Source organism: Lagopus muta, chromosome 2 (genome assembly GCF_023343835.1).
Source record: "Lagopus muta isolate bLagMut1 chromosome 2, bLagMut1 primary, whole genome shotgun sequence".
Taxonomy (NCBI): domain Eukaryota; kingdom Metazoa; phylum Chordata; class Aves; order Galliformes; family Phasianidae; genus Lagopus; species Lagopus muta.
This window is the reverse complement of record NC_064434.1, coordinates 69,601,503-69,617,711: the sequence shown is the minus strand read 5'-3', so window position 1 is coordinate 69,617,711 and position 16,209 is coordinate 69,601,503. Positions and strand designations below refer to the sequence as shown.

Sequence of the window (16,209 nt, the reverse complement as noted above, 5' to 3'; positions counted from 1 at the left end):
TTAGTCCTCTATTGTTCTGCAAAAGTTCTACAGGAAATACTGAATGAATTGCTGGCCCAATCCAAAATCTGCTGAAATCAACAGATTGATGGCCTCGAGTTGAGCCAGGGGAGGTTTAGGTTGGATATTAGGAAAAACTTCTTTACAGAAAGGGTGGTTAATCACTGGAATAGACTTCCCCCAGGGAAGCGGTTGAGTCACCATCCCAGAATGTGTTTAAAATCCATTTGGATGTGGTGCTCAGGGACGTGATTTAGTGGTGGGCTGTCAGAGTTAGAGTAGTATGGGTTGGTTGTGGTTGGACTTGATGATCTTGAAGGAGAATGGATGCACTCAAGGCCAGGCTAGATGTGGCTCTAGGCAGCTTAGTTTAGTGGTTGACGACCTTGCCCATGTCAGATGATCTTTGAGGTCCTTTTCAACCCAGGCCATTCTATGATTCTACAAAGGTTTTTTTTTCCAACCTGAGCAATTCTATGATTCTGTGATTCTATGATCCGTAGGAGCCACAGGGTTTGGATGGAGGTGATAGTCCTAATCATACAACTGACTCCACATGGAAAGGATTATCAGCTACAATCCACCACCTACATGCATTCCACTATCACTGCAGATTAGGATGCAAACTAATTAAACACAGAAATGGACAAGAAAACTACAGTAAAACTGATACAAAATGCACAAGATTGAAATTATCAAAAAATAAAACTCATTTCTCTATGATAACATTTGTTTTAACCACACATGACAGATGCAATAACACAAAAAAGCTATTTCATAACTAAAGCTTTCAGAAATAATTAAATCGTATGTGTTCAACATTGAAAATAGAGGTATGAATTTAAGGTCTCAAGAGCTATCTACACAGGTGAGTATAGATGTACCTAATCTCCTCTCCACATATTCTGTGTTGGTGGGGCATAAGGCAGTTCTCACCTGAGGTTAATACAGCCTTGCACTTTGTCAAGCAGACCGTACCTCTAAGGTATCACCTTAATGCATCACCATGGCCCATACCAAGCAAGACTACTGATATCTGTCTGCTCAAGTCAATACAGATATGTTTTAAATTATACAATTTTTAGGTAACGTGGCAAGAAAATTGTAAGAGCCCCCAGCTTCTGAAAAATGAGATCAAGTGTTAAGCACTTAAAGGTACAAGAAAACACAACGTACATGGTGAGATTCTGCAAAAAAAATGCCTAGATGATACCCTCCTCTGGCTTCCTATTCTTTCTGGAATTCACTAAACCTCCATCTCAAATTTTAAGTTCCTTAATACCTTTAAAATATCCCTCTTATGTGCTTTGTAAGTGTATGGGAACTGCTGAGTTGTGGCCTGAACCTCTGATTGATCACCTGAGGCAAGCAATGAGTCAGCCACAGGAGCACAGGTGAAGGCAATTCACCTGTGCTGCTGGAAGGGGTGGAGCCTGGCTTCACCTCTACTAGACCTATTTAAGAGCTGGCTATGAGTTGGGAAGTGTCTCTTCTGGAGATCTACTCTGCTGGAGTTTTGTAAGTGAGCCCAGGATATGGGTAAGCTTTCTATCTATTCTCCTTTTGTTATTATAATTTGCTTTGCCTAACTCTCTTATTTTGTAATCATAATATCTTAATATTCTTTGATTATACAGTAAGTTATACCTAATAAGATGATCTATGTATACCCTTATAATTTTGCCTCAAGTCTTGCAGCAGGAAGATCTCACTGTATTTACAAGTACTAGAAAACTGCTATGGTAATTTTCATTTTTTGAAATTGGCAAGCCTTTTTATATTTCCTTGTATTGTTTTCTGAGTATTGGAAACAAAAAGAAAGGCAGATGTTTAGTTTTCCACATAGTCTCAGTATTTCTATCCTACTATGGTTCATTTGGCACGAAGGATGAAATAAAAATAATGAAAAGAAGAAAAATATGAAGAAAGGAGGCCAGTGCAACAATAATTATGGACAGGTACATTTTTCAAGGAATACAAAACTCTTTGAGAAGAAGTAATTACTCACATTGCCTTCCAGAAGCTCTTCCAAAGAGCAACTCTGGTGTGACTTTTGGTATTTTTCTTGAAAAAGTTTTCCATCAAACACTTTCCAGGGCATCAAATCATCCATTCTGAATGGAAAGCCACAGGCACTATTGGCCATGAGCAATGTTGTAAGGCCACGAACCAAAACAGCACCGAGATGTACAGCTCTGGAGTCCACTTGCACAAGCTGATAATATAAAAAAAAATTAAAAAGAAAAAAAATACAGGCAATCTTATTATGACACGATCCTGCAAACTGCAGAGCAAATGAAAAATAGCCCCAAAGCTGTGACAATCATGGTTTTTCTATTGCACAGCAAAATTAAGGGATTCTATATTCAGTTTTATTCAAGAAAATGAACAAAGAGAAGTTTGTTTTAATAAATACAGCATCACACTCAAGTTTCTTAAGAAAGATACATCTACAGTGAAAACTGAAACAAATGGCTATTCTCTACAGCATTTCTCAAGATGTTAGCAGTTCCCCAGAAAGAATTATGTTAGTGGAATGTAAAATATGAACTGGGTGTATAAAAAAATGTGTACAACGATCCATTGCCCTTCCACAGCTTGATCAACCAGGAAATGTTACAGCACTTAAGATGAGATCATTTAAATTACAAGATTTGATAGAACAAAGTTTATTGTGCCCAGGCTTCAGAAATACTTCAAATACTCAAAATTTTCCTCTGCAGACTGAAAGCCAAATTATTTCTCTTAAACATGGATGTTCCCAGAAGAAATACAGGAATGGTATGACAGCATCCAGAAAATGCAAAAAGAGAAACTCAACTAGTAGACTTCTGACTAGTAGAACTTCTGGCCAAAATTAACTCAGCGGGTGAATTTAACACTCCTCTGTGGCAGAATGTAGCAAACTGTAAAAGCCTTGACTCCAGTAAGTGGCAAACTTGGATTTTAAGTATTTTGTAGATGGTACAAAGCTCCTCAGTAGGGAATGCTGCTTCTACACTCTGTATTGCAGCAGTCTGTCAGAACTAGGAGGGGTTCATAATGATGTGGACATCAATACTGTAATCCATAACAGCTGTTATACCCTGCAGTTTTCCTCAGTTTTCTTTACAGTGTAAGTTATACTAGGAATGGAACAGCATCCAAAACAGTCCAGAATAGAAAGTACAAAGAAATAGCTCAAATTCATTTTAACTGTACTTCCCTGAGAGCTTTGTTTGTCTGAAGGGCATTGGAAAGTCAGCTTTGGTTGTCGCATGATAAGGAGGACATAAAACTATCTGAGAACAACTAAAGGAGGGCTAAAAGATGATGGAGAGTCTAGAGGCCAAGATGTATGAGGAGCGGCTGAGGTCCCTGTGTGTGTTCAGCCCAGTGCAGAGATGCTGAGGGGAGGCCTCATGGCAGCCTACAGCTCAGCGACAGGGCCTGAGGGAATGGCATGGAGCTGTGTCAGGGGAGGGTCAGGGGGGCTTAGGGACAGGTTCTGCACCAGAGGGCTGTGGGCATGGAACGGGCTGCCAGAGTTGGAGATGTGTTTGGACAACACCCTCAGACATAGGGTTTGATTTTTTTTTTTTTTTTTTTTTTTTTTTTTGGGTGGGTGGTCCTGTGCAGAGCCAGGGGTTGGATTCAGTGATTCTTATGGATCCAATCCAACTCAGGATATTCTATGATTCACTATTACTAATGATAATATCATCGTATATCTTGAAAGATTCCCAAAAGATTCATAGGTATGCACATAGTCCATCTCTATTCTATTTAAGAAAAAATACAGGTAATAGTAGACAACCTGGAATATCATATTACTGGATCAGAACTTTTTTCCCATTATGGTCCATGTACCAAAACCAGAAAAGCTTTGCTAGCAACACATAGCCACAAAAAAATCTTTCAAAAGAGCCAAACGCAGTAAATCATTTGGATGAATATAGCTAGAAGTTGGCCAAAGACTTAATCGTGCTGTATTATTCCATGAGCAAACATTGTACAACTTAACAACATGAACATGATTTCTATGATAGGGATCCCACTAAGCATAGACAATGGGCAGGAGAGCTTTGTTTAAACAAACTGGAAGAAATGAGGTTACCTCCAGTGGCTGTTTTTCTACAGGGCAGAAGCAAAGGAGGACCTATAGCTGATGATGCTGGTAAAGTTACCAGGCAGGGCCATCCAGAGCCCTCAGAGAAGAACTGTAGCCTCCAGTGATCCCCAGAGAGGCATCAAGCTGACCTTCAGGGCACTGACCCAACACAACACTTGGTTCCTGAAATCCACTCAGTGAGACAACCAAAGACAACCACAGACATCCAGACAAATGCAGACAACACAAGCTAACTTGAGCAGTCATTCAGAAAATGAAAGGCTCATCATGTATCTAATGTGATGCTTCATATTTGAGTAAGGAAGACCTCCTCCACCTCCTCACTTTAAAATAAAAGTATTTTCAGGATTGGATCAGGCTGCAAGTTTCAGGAAATTATTGCCTCCAGCTGCAAGTAATCATATACCCAGCCTATACCAGTAACTACATGCACTCTTACATCTCTGTTGCTCTGGCAAGTAAAGCAGGCTTTTGCAAAGCACTTTAAAATGCTGACAGGTACTTAAAATAGGAATGTGGATTAAATGAACCAGTATTATTTGTACTAAAGTAGACTGTAAGAGTGCACAGTGCACACAGCCAGTTATTAGGTTGCAGCTGAGAGATTCTTACATCACACTAACATAATTGCTTCTGATCACCTGGCCAAATCTCAAGACTGGCTAAGGAAACCAGTTCACCTCAATTCAGGCTTTAAAATAGATTCTGCTTTGAGACTGAAGTGAGACTTTTTGAGTGGAATCTAATGTGAAGACTGTTGGTAGTTCTTACACAACTTTCCTTTTTTGTAATTTCCTCAACAGAATACTTTGACAAGTACTGAGTAAAGGTAAGGTTTTGATATTTAAGCTTGTACGGAAAATGGATGATATCAAGCTAAAATTAGCAGCAGAGGCCAAGAATGACAGTAGCACATTAATCTGTTGAATCAAACTTGTTGGACAAATTTTTATCAATATGACTTACTCAACCAATATTCTCTTTATTATAGATATCTATTTTTTTATTTCTTGGCATACAGATCAGTATCTTCTATTACTGAAGTCTCAGTAAGTATTGATAACATCAGAAGATTTAATTGTTGAAAATAAACTTTCAAATACTAATGAAAGCAGGTATTTAAGGTGCTGAAAAGAAAATAGTAAATGCTGTCTTAAACAAGCTATTTCCCATCTTCTAACTTGATGGCTGTGTTCTAAATGACCATTCATACCTTTTTGTCATTTATTGACAGATATGCCCTTAACTGTCCATTTGAATCCCACTGGTACAAAGGATGTAAAACAGCTGTTAGGACAGAAGACTGATACTATATATATAGATGATGGATGCTATCTGGGCCACAAATCTCTAAGGCAGAGATTTCAAATCTTTATTTAATTTTGTTCTGAAATTTCTAAGCATACATACAACACAACTATGTGATTAATCTGACCTTCTTCGATGTCATTATTCACGTTAATGCAAATGCATACATATTTGCAGAACAAGCGTCTAAATGAGAATTTGAAAAATTTTCCTTTTGATGGTGACATACAAAGTAATAAAACATAGAGAAGGACTTTGAGGTTTCAGTTTGAATGACTTCTCAAGCTGGAAATTGGTGTAGTACTGTCATAGATACTAGTTGCTCCTTAGCGAGTATGAAGTCTGAGCTAGCACTATAACCCCAGCTGTGCTCTTCAGCTTCAACTGAGATAAGAAAGTCACTGGTGGCAGCCTTTACAAGTCTTTTCATTGTCTAGGGATAACAATCCAGAATTTTCCCCAAGAACTAATGTAATAGGTGGGAAGTGATGGGAAGACTTGATTTTTAGTGTAAATCAATATTACTGAGACTGAGAGAAGAGCTGTCAATGGTGATTTCTTTATTTTAATAAGACAGGAAATAGATTTGCTAAAGGGTAGTTTTTCTATTTTCCATGTCTGGTAATGAAAATACAAAGAAAATGAAAGTGAAGTGAGTCTATAACAATTAGCCCATGCACATGGCAAACCACAGAGTTGCTTTGCCATGGGAATGCTCACAACAGCTTGGTGTTTGCAATGCAAAGATGTCATGATGAGGATAAGTGGAAAATTCCAAAAGAAAAGACTACTTGCCTTCCAGGGCATTACACCCTAGAGATTACTTCTTATTGGAAACTGTCTGTGCTTTTTGCTATTTTTATGAACTCAGGACCCTAGTGAATCATGTAAGATACATCCCTGTGATCCTGCTGCTGCTACTCCTACCGTCAGCTGATGACATCTGTGCGAGAGAGACAAGGAGTGCGTGAGAACAGCTTTTCTTATGCCAGCTGCCTGTGTTGTGCTCCTGCGACTGCTCCCACCAGCACCAGCTCCCCATCCTCTCAGGGTTTGGGGAAAAAAGATTACATTTCCAGTTTGCCAACACTGATGGAAGACTGAGAAGAGAACTCAAAGGTCACAGTCCTCTAAAGTCAGTGTAGCAGAGGTTATTGATACTGTGCTTAGAAGGCCTGAGCTGAATTGGATAACCCAACTTGAAAAGAGAGAAATGCAGCAATATCCATATGACAAAGGCCTAGTGCTTTTTGTAACAATTTCAGTAATATCTTTGCTAGAATAGATATCATCAGAGAACAATTTTATACTATGCTTTCTTCTGCTCTACAAACACAATGTTTCAGCTGATGGACCTTGTAAGTTCAGGCTGGTAACTGTGCTTGTGTGCATCCTCACTGACCATTGAAAGGGTCTTTGCAAGAAGGAATGTGTTTACTCACAGATGCAGTCAGCAAATATAGACTAAAAGACTGTAATGTATATCCAGCTGAAGGTTTTTTACCCACAGGAAAAATATATACATGGAACCTTATATGGTGAGTAAATTTTCAGATCAAATAAAAGTAATTAAATCATTAAAAAAAAATAGAAAAAATTTTCATGATAAAGGTAAAAATACCTTGATGCTTTAAGACCTTTGGGTCTTCTTTGTGGATTCACAAATGTTTTCTTAACAGATGTGTAAACTTTATCTGATGTGCTTCAAAAGCAGCACTTTTGTGTGGTATGAATATGGCAAAACAAAAATCCACAAATCTTTCACCTAGAATGGTGAAACTGTACCAAGTTTTGAGAGCTTCAATTCTGGTAAAAAGATGAATAGGCTCAACCATGCTTAAATTGTGACTGTAAGTATCTGAATGTGCCTAATGTCAGAAGAAACAAGTGATGGCTAGAAGCATACTGAGTCATGAATCGGTCTTCGTTTCTAGAAATTAAGGCCAATAAATACATGGTAATCATCTCACATTTCTTTATTTACGCTGCTTCACTCCTCACCTGCACTTCAATGCACTAGATACTACATTTTACATAAGAACTTGTTCCTTTAAGTAGGAATTTTAATAACATTCTGGGGACATACTTTATTAATCATTAGTATACGTTTTTATTACATTGGATTTTAGATTAAAGTTGTTCTTATACATTTTTTCCTCACTTCTTGCCTTCTTCCTGAAGCTGGGTTGAATATAAAATATATGAACATGGTCAATATTTAAAATGTTGATTTAAAAATAAATGGCTTTAAAATGGCACAGTTTTTGTCTACTTTCTCTCAAAGGAATATTTAAGTTTCTATTATAAAAAGGAAAGTGCAAATCTCAAGGACAGGTTAGTACTTGCTTATTGCTGGTTAAAAGTAATCAAGTGAAGAACAGTAATTAAAAATCAGTAAAATTTGATTGCAGCAATAAGCTGCTGGAATTTATGTGATGGTGATAAAAATTTAAGTATTTTTCCAGTTTCACCATTTCTTTTTAGACCCGCTTGAAATTTCTTTTTAGACCCACTTGAACTCAGTCAGTGTATTATCAGTATATTACTCGGTATATTACTGCCCTCAAACACAACTTAAAACATCAAATATTTACCACAGGCAATTTATACTTGAGCAATAAAGGTAGCGAGTAGATCGTATCTTAAGTTCTTGTCATTGAAACGCAGCAAGGTTTAGTTTTGCCTGGGAGAGGTAAAGCACACTGTGATTCAGATATAAACAGATGAACTGTTAACTGATGACAGCTTCACTGAAGTTAAAATTTGCTGCAGTGGAAAGAATCAGTGAACAGACTTTTTCAACCTCAAGACAAGAGTCATTTGCAGAATTGCAGGTGTTTCTGCCTTCAGCCCTTTGTATGAATTTCAAGTGCAAGCTGTCAACAGATCCATATGTACTGGAAACATATACTTTGCTCTTGCAAAAATAATCTCAACCAGTGCAACAGCAGTAAAAATAAGGAGCGTTATCAGAGATAATAACACTGATGAAACTGTATGTTTACTTGGCAGCTGTCAGGCTTGTGCAACAGGGTGCTGGAAGTGTAGTAGGTACTTCACCTGCTCCCTTCACCTGTCACAGTGAGAGCAGAGTTAAGTGCCTGTGTTTTGAAAACATTACTAAGGTTTATTCTGATAAAAGATTATGGCTTAGTTTAAGCTCTTCCTGCTTAAACAAGGTGGGTGCAAAGAAAAATGGGGACTGAGAGGAGATCCTATGAGGGTATCTACCAGCAATGGAAACGAGAAAAACCAGTTCTTAAACGCTTCCAAAGCCTTCATAGTAAATATTTAGGAGTAAACAACCCAATTGTTCAGTGTTTATACCTTGAAAAAGGTTTGTTTACTGTGTTTTGTCAGGAGGTTGATGTAAAATGACCCACTGTTATTTACATGAGGTCAAAAACTCCTATGAAGTCAATCTAAACAAAGCTTTAAAACTGCTTTTACATTTAAGCACCAGAGGTAGTAACAACAAAAAATACTACTGCTAACCAACCTAGCGATCTCCTTCAGTTGCAGAAAGACTGCTTTTCAGTTGCTTGTTTCATTTTCAAACATACAAATACTTTTCAGGACTTTTAGCAGTGACAACAAACAAAATCAAGCACAAAGGAAATTTCTGTGATAATGAATATTACACCAGTAAAAAAAGTTCAGCCCTTCCAAGTTATTCCCACAGTTATGTCATGGACAGCACACTAGCACTTTTGCAGAAAGGTTAAAATAGCATCACTTTTCTTATTGTAACCACAATTGTGCTCAATTCTGATATAAACGATTGCAGGGCTAATAACAGTTCATAACGCATGTGACATTCTCAGAACATTCAGATAAACTCTGAGTTTACAGTCTTCAGGCTGTGACCCAGCAAGCAGTCACATCCTTTCTACAGAAACGGGCTCACTGGAATCTTAACTCTTACTATCTTCACCGTTTCTCTCCCATGCATGTAGCAGTGTCTCTCTCTGACTTGGATGCCTCAATAACTTGACACTACATTAAAGCTTCCTCCTCTCTTGAGATATGTAGAATGCCCTCCTTTCTCTTTTCCCATATTTAGAACATCTGCAGTAACTTATTTCTTTCCTTTCTTACTCCTACAGCACTGTCAAACATTCCTGAAAAAAGCCAACATATTCAGAAACCGTTAGTAGAAAAAAACCAAAACAGTTTAAAGAACTGTACAGAAGTTCACCTTCCTCTCTCAGTTCCAGTGATTTTCCATCGTAAATCAAGGGCTTGACTTCCCACTACCATCTTAACTACAAGCCCAATCTGAAAACCTTATTCACACCTTAACTTAGCCTTTTCCCTTTGTTTAATTCTAAGAATGGTCCATAAGAAAGTTACAGAAGTAAAACATCAGCTGCTCAGCAGAACATACTTAGCTTCCTTCCCAGAGCAGCAGACTATACTGGTAAAAGATAACAGGTTTGGTGTGCAACTGTTCTCACTGGAGTGTGCCACTCACTACTGTCTTTTCTCATGGATGTTTTTCACAGCGTACTGTGAAACAGTTGCTGTGGATCAAGACTTCATTGAAACTACAATGAAATTTTGATAGGTAAGAGTTAATTAGCCCAGCTTAGAATTTACTTTATCCCTGCAGTCCAAGTAGGTGTTCAAGATCTACTTCACTGTCTCAATGTATAACCATTCCCTCAAATCTGTTTTGAGTACATGCTTTTTAAGTGATCTATTTGTGACTGAAGCCAACCTTTAGAAGAATTTAGATCAGGCACTGCTTGGCACACTGAAGCTCTACACCTTTCAGAAAGCTTATATCAATAGTTACTAAAGTCATGCCTACTATATAAGCCCTTTAAATGAAAGCACCAGTGAACTGAGATGGTTAATACAGGGAACTTCAGGAGAACAATCACTGTTTGCCAGTGCAATAAAGCGTTTTTTCTTGTTTCTCCCTGCTGCTAACTCCCAGTTTCTTTGTATTGCAGAGCAGGTGCACAATTAGATTATTGATACTAAGGTTCACCTCTGAAGTTATATATTCCAAGGTAAATAGTTCCGGCTAAAGAACTTTCAAGTACTAAGTCCATATGCTGAGGAAGAAAAGAACTATCTGATTCTATTTCAGGACAAGCTTCAAGTCCAAGACATATCAAACCACAGTTCAAAGCAGCAGCATCTCAGATGACCTGTGAAAGGATCTGCCAACCTTCAGCTTGTAATCAACTATGTTCAAGATATTAGGAATCAGTTTGTAATTAAGTTGCAAGAAAGCATCCACTTCCAGAACATCAATTTCTCTTGGAATGGAAAAACTGCCATACAGGACTTGAAAAGTGATAATTTTTGGTACAAAAATATCAACCCTATGATACAGTTTAGATAAAAACAAAAAAAAAAACCCTGAAATTTGAGAATCCATGCAACCATACTATGCAACCATAATTTTAGCTGAAGTGCCAGACTGTCTTTTACCTTAAACATCTTGAAATAGCAATAGAACTAGATAGGGGATTTTCAAAACATACTGTTCTCTCGCAGTCTTCACTTGATGCAAGTTCTTATTGATTAACAATGTAATTTATTAATTTATTAATTTATGTTTAAATGCAAAACAGGTCTAACTATTTGAAGATTTGAACTGTTTTATTTGGACTGATTCGCTTAAAATGACCTTGAGGCAATGAGAAGGAAGCTGTATTTCTAAAGCTGAACAAGGACTGAACCAACCTCAGCTTGAAATCACATGCTGCATTACTGCACTTTTATTCCAGATTAGCTCAGAACACTGAGAAGCCTGAAGGCTACAGAAGATGAAAGAATGAGCTGGGAAGCAACCTCAGCCTGGCTGCCCCTCTCTGACTAATTACAATGTTCCCTATCATCTTAAACTTAAAACATGGTCAGATGCAAATTTTTGTGGGAATATAAAGCCCTGATTCAGTAAAGCACTTGGAAATGCATTAATATCAAAATACACAGATGAAAGCAGATACTGAATAGAACAGATTTATCTGGGAGATCTCTACAATATTCTTTCTTATATTTTATGTTTTCCTTAATCCAACCAGATGGCAAGTATTTTCATTGGGAACAGTCAGGGTCTCTCTCCTGATGAGAAACATTTTCTTTTTTAAAAATAATTGTATTTTGAAAAATATAGATAGCCTATAAAGGTTGTTCAGAGTCTGTCTGAAAGTCATGGCATCTAATGGCTCTGACAAATGTAGCTTGGCTTGCCAAATTCTGGAATGTTCAGAATCGGGTTATTATTTATGCTTTTCTGTTTGGATGGCAAGGAAAAAAAAAAATAGCAAGGTTAAAAATACAAAATAATCTAAATTATTATAAATATTCTACAACACACTAATTTATTTGCATGAATGTGGCCAAGTGTTTTTCAGGAAAATACTAAGAGAAAATTATCTTGTGTAATTTTGATATCATACCATTACTAAGCTAATTTTGCTTCTGTGCCACTGTAAAACAGAAGATATCAGAACCTTCTACACAACCAAAATTCTTGCTTAAACTATTTTTGCCTGTTAAGCCAGTTTGCTGAGGTTAGTCTTTATTTTCTTATTTTTATTTTTAATTCTGAAATCTAATGACACAAAGCTTGTTAGTGATTTTTGTGGAAGTTCATTTGCAACCAAATTGCAAAGACTCTGGAACTTATCATGTAAGATCTAAAATGTCTGTGCTTACCTCGGATCTATAATACTTTCTAAATAACTGAAAACACTTGAACTGCTGAAGGCATACATTTCAAGTCTGACATTCAAAAGAGCCAAACAGACTCTTATACCAGCGGGACCAAAGATGTAACTGCTCCAAAGTAGATACTATGGCATAATTGGATGCGTTATGGCAAAGCTGTAAGGAGCTTACAGATGCCATGAATTCAAGCAGTATGTGATACCTATGTCCACCTATGTATCTCCCACTAACATTCTGTTAGTGCTATGACATACATATAACTTTTAAAAGCATTTTCAGAACTCATAGAATCATAGAATGGCCTGGGCTGAAAAGCACCTCAAAGATCATTTAGTTTCAACCCCCCTGCTATGTGCAGGGTCACCAACCAGCAGACCAGGCTGCCCAGAGCCACATCCAGCCTGGCCTTGAATGCCTCCAGGGATGGGGCATCCACAGCCTCCTTGGGCAACCTGTTCCAGCGCATCACTATCTTTTGAGTCAACTCAAATTTCATCTATCAATTTCCAGACATATTTGCTTTTTAACCAAGTTTCCCCAATCTATCTTTGGTTGCAACTTCTGTAAAGATTGATTCAAAACTTTCCACCACTGAAACAAATGTTTTATATCTTCCCATACTTGAAGAAATCCTAGAAGAAATGTATTGTTTCTGTTTATAACTCACTGTGGCCTCTCCTATTTGAACAGTATTCTAGACATGTTACAGGTGAAAGATGATTTATCATTGCACTTGTGAAGAACCAGGGCTGGCACAATATAAGAAACAACACTGCAGAAAGCTTATATCAATAGTTACTTGGTGCCTTTTTTTTTTCTACAATGGCTGCAAAGTTAGACTGATGGCTCTCTGGGCTTCCTGCCAGAACAGCACACCAGATTAAAATAGAAAGAAGGGAAATAGGCAACCTGGGGCCCAAAAGTTAATTCTGACCTTATGTATAAGCTCTACAGGAGGCTTGGGCAAAGGAGAATGTAAGTATACCATATAAGGGGTGCAACAAGGAAACCAGATTAAAAAAAATGAATTTACAAAAGTTCTTGTCTATCACATTCACATTTCAGTATTTTGAAACCACTGATCTTAAAAAACAAATCTAAGAACTGAGTAGTTACTCTCAGTGAATAGAATAATGTGCATTTGACTGATATGTCCACAGGACAGTTTCTTTCAGTGTGAAGTAAACTGTATTTTTTTTATGGCTTTAACCCATTTTATTCAAACCAGGTCCCTTTCTATTTCATGAATTTGTAGGCTTATGGGTCTCATTAACTATGAAATATGGATAGCATATCAGAAAGCAGATTTGGAAGTGAAGGCTGAAATGATCTCTTCACCATAAGAGAAAATTGGGCTCTATTTACATTTTCTCTCATGTTATTAGTAGAATTTTTCAAATAAATTCACTAATGGACTCTTGTGCAAGAATACAGCAAAACTATTTTGATCAAATTAATGTTCTTCACAGAATCATTTAGAAGGAGTCAACATTAACACTGTACTATCGGTTAAAATATAAAGACAATTCCAAGATTGCAAATAAGCAAGCATTTTCATTAAAAATTGCAGATGCTGCCCAAGTTAAACACAACTTCTTAGAAAGCTTTGTAATAAGTTCTTCCCAAAGATCACATTTAACTTTTCAGAGGAGAAGAAAAAGTATGGTAACTAGATTAAACTGTACTCTTCCATTTTCCTCCCATAAAACCCATACTTATTAGCTGTGTACTTGAATCCTCTACTGATTTTAAACATAAATACCCAGAAAATCAACTTAATAAATATCTATTGCAGAGTGATTTCACTTCTGAAAGTACCTGCAAACAGCAACAGTAACCCAGTCCCAACACGATACTGTCTACTTCAATAATGTGCTTCAGTAGAGTGCACCATACAGCACAATAGCAGCTTCACATGTCATTTACTTTCATGCCATCTTATGTCCCATAAGTTTTGTGGACAGATTGCAAAATTTGTGAGCAACTTTGAATTAGGAGAATAACTACTGAAAAGTACTGTGTATCAATTAATATTACATGTTTGGATGCAAAATAAGTGTTCTAAACCACAACATTAATGAATGAACAAAGACATTGAATTCAAGAGAGCAAACTTCCAAGCTCTTTAGAAATTTACATAACAACATCTGTAGGGGCATCTATAACAAACTATTTCAATACTTCCTGCTTATGCTTGGCTGCCTTTGTGCTTTTACTGAATGGCTGCCACATCAGACTTCGTAAAATAATTATACGCTCAATGTTAAGTACATTGTGTGTAATAATGTCCTCAAGACAGAAATAAATCCTACGTTTTTGCTGTTTTCCACATTGCTATCATTTCATTGCTTTGTTTCTGGCATACAGTTCTAACATTTGACTACCTGCAGAACAAATCTGTGATGAATTTGTAAAAAAAATGAAGACTGGATTTCATCTGTCAAAATGTGTCCAATAATCTATCTGGAATCATGCTGTTTTTTGTTATTTTGGTTTCTATGCATTAGAAACTAACAGATGATAACAGCAGTAGTTGAATTACCTTGCTATCAACATAAAGGACTTACTAAAGTCTAACGTGGTCTGGTTAGAGTAGCATAGAGTTCCCTGGAAATATAAACAAGACCTTCTGAGTGAAGGTGAATTGAAGTTCCTACCATTACTAACCCATCCTTACTTTTAGGCAAGCCCACAACTCAATTAGCCATTGACACAAGCAGTCTGTGCTTTACACAACTAATAACTTGAATGCAACCTCAAATTGTGACTGAAAATACTCTTGCACAGATATTCAAAAAGAACTAATGAGATGATTCTACTGCAATAACTGAGAACCTGTTTTTCAAAATGTGAGTTCAAGAAGATAGGAAAGGGGAAAAACACAGATTTGCACAGAATGTATATAAAATTTTAAATCTCCTGAATAATGGACAGTCATGAGACTTGAATCTTAAGCAAGAATTCCTATCTCCACCCCTCAGTCTCTTGACTACACAGCATATGAAGGAGAGCATGCTGACCCTGCAATCACCGTACAGAAAAAAAAAAGGTGCAATATAGATTTCCTTAACCACTGTCAGTAATTTCAAAAATATTTTCAAAACATACTATAGTTTGGTTCCAGGTATAAAAGCAGACTGTAGAAGCCCTTGTAAACATTAGATAATATTAAATTTCTGCGTTTATCAACAGACTGCTATTACTAATACATCACAAAATGATCTTTACTTGACTGCTCAAACGCGCAGTCTCCACGTCTGTTTCCACAACAGCCACGACTGTGTAATCCATACAGTTTCTGCTGTATTTTCATTCCCTGCTAACCATTTACTAATAAATAATAAAATATCCAGCACTATATTAGAAAAGATTCATGCACAGATCATAAGCTCTAGGAGATTAGACTAGACCACATCAACACAGAAAAGAAAAAATAGTTCTCCATAACCTAATATTATAGTCTAGAATGATCCAATAGGTCTTCACTACAATGGGGCCACATTAGGTAACACTTTTTTTCTGGCTGGTTATACATTCTGCCACAAACAGTAATACCAGATTCTACTTAGTGTAGTGATTTTCAAACAGCTGATATTCTGAAACACTGTTCTTCTACGTAAGAAAAGAAAAGCAATGTTGCAGGACAAGATTCGCCATTAAAATTTTCCATCATTGAAATATCCAGAAGCCAAGTTAGGCAGAAACCTGAGACTCATTCCTTCACCCTAGGAACCCAACCACTAGAGAATATCCTTTCTATTTTTTTTCCCACATGATTAACAAATATAAATATTTACATGAACTGTAGCACTAAAAGCCTACGTGTTTACCACCACATTCAGTTCCCATATCTGAACAAAAAATTAAAGCTGAATCCCCCTAGCCCCTCAAAATATTTATCTCTGAGTTTCTGTGAACATTTTGTGTTACTCAGTTATTCCAATCAGTACCTGCAAACTTGCCAGTTCAGCAGCTGACTTTCCTCTGAGGCAGAGAATGAGTGCCACAAATGCATTTAAGTCTTCCAGAGAGAGACTACTGACCTAAAACAGATGAAAAAGTAACACATTATTTGTAAGCTCTGAAAAGAAATTTTTTGA

General features: G+C 37.0%; 1 protein-coding gene and 1 long non-coding RNA gene across 5 annotated transcripts in view; one reads left to right on the top strand and one right to left on the bottom strand.

Moving 5' to 3' along the window:
• FAM120B (family with sequence similarity 120B) overlaps positions 1 to 16,209 on the bottom strand; it is a 59,373-nt gene that overhangs the window by 10,138 nt on the left and 33,026 nt on the right. For all 4 annotated transcript variants that reach the window (XM_048938170.1, XM_048938169.1, XM_048938168.1 and 1 more), the window contains 2 exons: positions 16,060 to 16,152; positions 2,009 to 2,215 (listed from right to left, as the gene is read on the bottom strand). In XM_048938170.1, the coding sequence (XP_048794127.1) occupies positions 2,009 to 2,215; positions 16,060 to 16,152 (300 nt within the window). The remainder of the gene's footprint in view (positions 1 to 2,008; positions 2,216 to 16,059; positions 16,153 to 16,209) is intronic.
• On the top strand, positions 1,503 to 4,402 carry LOC125690136 (uncharacterized). The gene is made up of 3 exons (XR_007375530.1): positions 1,503 to 1,539; positions 2,724 to 2,926; positions 4,120 to 4,402. It is a non-coding gene; the product is annotated as an uncharacterized LOC125690136 (long non-coding RNA).